This window comes from Heteronotia binoei, chromosome 6, assembly GCF_032191835.1.
Source record: "Heteronotia binoei isolate CCM8104 ecotype False Entrance Well chromosome 6, APGP_CSIRO_Hbin_v1, whole genome shotgun sequence".
Taxonomy (NCBI): Eukaryota; Metazoa; Chordata; class Lepidosauria; order Squamata; family Gekkonidae; genus Heteronotia; species Heteronotia binoei.
This window is the reverse complement of record NC_083228.1, coordinates 22,952,257-22,957,009: the sequence shown is the minus strand read 5'-3', so window position 1 is coordinate 22,957,009 and position 4,753 is coordinate 22,952,257. Positions and strand designations below refer to the sequence as shown.

At 51.0% G+C, this 4,753-nt stretch overlaps 1 protein-coding gene across 1 annotated transcript; it reads right to left on the bottom strand.

The window, feature by feature from the left end:
• Positions 1-1,960, bottom strand: ADO (2-aminoethanethiol dioxygenase). Its single transcript, XM_060241108.1, has one exon. The coding sequence runs from the start codon at positions 1,897-1,899 to the stop codon at positions 1,105-1,107; it is 795 nt and encodes a 264-aa protein (XP_060097091.1). The 5' UTR covers positions 1,900-1,960; the 3' UTR covers positions 1-1,104.
• Positions 1,961-4,753: the final 2,793 nt, after the last annotated feature.

Sequence of the window (4,753 nt, the reverse complement as noted above, 5' to 3'; positions counted from 1 at the left end):
TAGGAATTATCATTTTTAATAACTAAAACACATTCTTAACACAGATGTAATATTTCTGACAGAATCATGTCCAACCCAACAGCATCTGTAATGCAGAATTAAACCTTAACTTCAACAATACAACCAATAGTGTTAATTCAAAGTATACTGTCCTGCTCCGGCCCATTTGGTATCATCTTCTGCATAAATCTCCCTGTCCTCCAATCCCATCTTGGAATTCTACTAAACAGATGCAAGAAGTGCTAGGCAAGTATCTGCTCTTTTCAGAGGGCCTCGGAATTCTTATTGCCTTTAACTTTTTAGCTGTAGCAAAGGGGGAAAGTGAAGGTTCAAAGTGTTCTTCTAAATTAAACTAAATACCATCTTGGTGCCTGAAATGTTATTACTTTCCCATATCTTCACATCATTTAGTAGAAATAAATATGGCAGCACCCAACGGCTTTGCACCCACAGAACCGGACTGTTTTGTAGTTTCCCTGCAAGGACAAGAAATGGGATGCAAGCCATGTCCTGAATTGACGACGCTTCTCCCAGCTCCATGCAGCTGAGGTGCATCTGCCACAAAGCGCCTGACACTATTGGCCTCGAAAGACAGGGATCAACTTGTGTTCTCGGTTCCTATGCTGAGCATCAGTTGGCTGCTGCGCCTTGCACATGCACCATTTGAAATGCAACATGTTGGGCAGACCGTGCTTTCACTTCAATTCCGTATGTCAACAGCAGTGCGTTGTTTCAGGACCTGTGGCTTGTGCTTCTCAATGCTCTCAAAGCCCTGATGGAGAACTTAAAATCTCATGAGGCTGTGTGCACAGGCCTGTTTCCTGACGCATGGCAATGCTCTGGAGGAATGCTGGCCTTCTGCTGGGAAGTACCCCACATGGGTTGCTCCTATTACTATTACTCAGATAAGCATCTGGTCAGGGGAAAGTCAGGATTAACTATGGCTTTAGAAGGTCTCCAGTGCAGCAACCAGCGAAGGGGCATGGGGCCAGAACCTGGGCAGGGCAGGCCTCTCCCCCTGAGCAGCATCCCTCCGGAAGAGAAGGATGGCTCTGGTCGGCCATTTCAGCGGAGAAGGATGGCAGGCCCAGGCCAGCCTCTGCTTCAAGGAGAGACCCGGGGCCCCGGGTAGGGCTCCGCCCCGCACCAGAAATCGGGCGCCTGCGGGGTTTCGTGCAGCCACACCTCCTTGGGCAGCCCTTGGTGCTCGGCGTCGGGGGTGAGGCTCAACCCGTCGCCCAGGCAGTAATAGTGGCAGTCCCGTCCGTGCTCGGGGTCGTAGGGCGGCGCAAGGATGTCGAGGAAAGCGGCGGGGCCGCCGACGGCGTCGATGCGGTGGAGGTTGTCGGTGTGCGGCGAGAGGCGGCAGGGAGCCGAGGCGGGCGTGTAGAGCTGGTGCGAGCGCAGCAGGGCGCGGTAGCGGCGCGGGGAGGTTGAGGAGGGTTTCGGCGAAGGCGCCGTCGACGACCCGGTGGTAGAAGCGGCGCTGCTGCCGCTGCTACTTCCCTCGCCGTCGCCTCCTCCGTCTCCCCCCGCCGCGTCGAAGCAGGCGATGCGCAGCGTGCCGTAGAGCACCTTGAGCAGCCCGTGCATGCCCGGGTGGTCGTGGAGGGGGATGCAGGCGCCAGCGCGCAGCACGAAGACGCCCATGCTGAAGCTCTCCGTCTCGCAGATGTGCATGTAGCTGGCAGGGGGCTGCACGGCGCCCGGCACCGCCGACGGACCGCGGGCCACCAAGCGCAGGTCTTCGGCCCGCACCTTGTCCAATAGCTGCTGGAGGCTCTGCAGGTTCTCCGCGAAGCACGGCCCGTTGTTGTTGCCGCCGCCCAGCGGGCGGAAGGTGAGGCGGGCCTGCCGGGCCACCCGCTGGATCAGCGAGGCCATGTTGTCGCGGGGCATCGTGCCGCCGCCGCCGCTGCCTCCCCGCACAGGACTAGGTTGCACTCTGCGCACGCGCGGTCGTGTCACCTTTCCGCTGCCGGTTCCGCCCTTTTGTCCCGGTGGATTGTGGAGATGGTAGTTTTGAACGTGTGAGACGGCATTGCGTGTGAGGAGGCTTGTACACACATTGCAATGCACGTATAGTCAGTGGATGCTTGATCTTTGTAAGTGAACTGAGGCTGTGTCTGCTGGTGGCAGCTTCACTACAGCGATAATTCACAACGGGATTGTCTTGTCCACGCTGTCGTAGGTTAATGACCCAGGTGTGAATAATTGCTGCTGGCGTGATAGCTAACGGGCTTGATAATGCTTCTATTAGGCTCAGTGCGTAAGTAGCTGTGTAGCTTCATTTAAGGCCAGGCCGGTAGCCAGAAAAATGGGGGGGCGGGGGCGTGGGCCTTGGCTGTTTCTTCCTTGCCCGGCCCCAGCGCTCTCTTGCGCGTGCGCTCTCTTTCTTAAATTAAGGCTCACATTTATTCAGCTACCAGTTCCCAGTTTCATCTTTTAAATTAAACATATGCTGGTTGCTTCCTTAAGCCCTAAGTGTAGTGCATCCATTACTGTCAAACTAAGATCTGGAGAAGATTCAAATCTCCACTCTGCCATGGCAGTTTTCAAGGCGACCTTGAGCTGAACTACCTCACATGGTTGTGGTGAGGATAAAATGAAGGAGAGGAGACTTGTAACTTGCTTTGGGGGCCCACTAAAGAGTTAGGAAAGGAAACGTACCTTTCACAACGTTTTCACGGTAGACTTTTTATGGGGTGGTTTGCCATTGCCTTCCCCAGTCATCTACACTTTCCCCCCAGCAAGCTGGGTGCTTATTTTACCCATCTTGGAAGAATTGAAGGCTGAGTCAACCTCGAGCTGGCTATCTGAAAACCCAGCTTCCGCCAGGGATCGAACTCAGGTCGTGAGTTAAGCAGTGGGTAAATAAAATTTGTATCTAAAGTTTCAGCATGCATATGGGGAGAATGTGCTATATGCAATTCTCCTAGTATGCATGCTTGACATTTTGTGTGAAAGGGGTACCTCACATGTTTTCAGCCTCAGTATGTGCATACTGGAGCCCTAGAAAATCAGGCTAAAAATATGTGTTGCCCCTTTCACGCAAAATGGCAAGCATATCTAGAGGATCAGTGTAGCACATTCTCCCCATACATATTGTCATGATGATCCTAGGCATAGTGAGGCCTACAGACTCCAGGGAAGCCTATGTTAGAGTAGCTATAAGACCTACATTTCCCAGGATACCTTCTGTCCCTCTGATAGGGTGAGCGGCAGTTTTGAAGGGGAAACTTGCCCAGTGGAGATCAGAGTTGGGACCTGTGAGGAAACAATAAAAGGACTAGCTAGAGAGGGAGGGTTGTTCTCACTGGAGAGGCTGCAGGCAGGCAGGTTCTCTCTGGAAAAGGCTGGGCTGGAGAAAAAGCTGCAGTGATGAGGGTTCCTTCATCAAAAGGGTGGTGAATCAGTTGGAATTAGAGGAAGGAAATGTATAGCTAGTCACATCTAGGGCTGCTAGCCTCCAGGTGGGGCCTGGAAATCTCCCACTTTTACAATTGATCTCCAGCTGACAGAGAACAGCTTTCCTAGAGAAAATGACTGCTTTGAAGGGTGAACTCTATGGCACTGCACCATGCTGAGGCCCTTCCCTTCCCCAAACCCTGCCTTCTCCCAGATCCACCCCCAAAGTCTCCCGGTATTTTCTAACACAGACCTGGCAACCCTAGCCGCACCAGAGTTTTTATTTTCTTTGCACCATTTTAAGTGTTTTCACGTTCACTGTTGCACTGATAATTAAAACCCAATTGTTTGTTCTTGAGGACTTATAATAAAATTATTGTTGTTATGCTGCCTGGGTCCACACACCTCTTCAGTCACAGATCAAAGGTGCTTGCTGGGAAGGAAGATAGAGGTTAGCTGGGAGCTGTGGCCCCTCCCAGGCAAACCCTTACCGGAATGGTGGCAGTCAGTAAAAGGCCCTCCCTGGTCCCTTGCTTGTGATACACAGGGTGAAATATAATGACTGAAAAGGGCTTGCTGAACATGTATAGTCATACATGCAGGAGATACATATTTATTTTCACTGTAATGTTGGTCTTCCCTGAAAATCAGTTGGAAATTTCAGCTGGTGTAGTATATTGCTATCAATGTGCCCTCTAAGCTGCAGAGTCTTGTGAACAAACATTCTATTTTGTGAGCTACTGGTATTTGTGAGCCACTGGCATTAAATTTGTGAACTATTGCATAAATTATTGTGCTCTGGGGCCATTTTTCCTGAGCTAAGACAAAAATGTGTGTACTGGAGGCTAAAAATCTGTGAGCTAACTCACGCTAACTCAGCTTAGTGGTTGCTTTTGTTGTTGTTCAGTCACACAGTCGAGTCCGACTCTTTGCGACCCCATGGACCAAGTCATGCCAGGCCCTCCTGTCTTCCACCATCCTCCAAAGTCTGCTCAAATTTGTGTTAGTTACATCAGTAACGCTGTCCAGCCATCTCATTTTTGCCGTCCCCTTCTCCTCTTGCCTTCTGTTTTTCCCAGCATCAGGATCTTCTCCAGTGAGTGCTCCCTTCTCATTTGGTGGCCAAAATATTTGAGCTTCAGCTTCAGCATCTGACCTTCCAGGGAACAATCTAGGTTGATTTCCCTTAGGACTGACTGATTTGATCTTCTTGCAGTGGTTGCTACTCATCTATTATTGGAGCTAGACGGAACACAGATATTACTCTCATCCTGCAGATACTTTGCTGGCTGTCCATCAGTACCAGGCTCAATTTAAGGTATTAGCTGTCACATATAAAGCATTT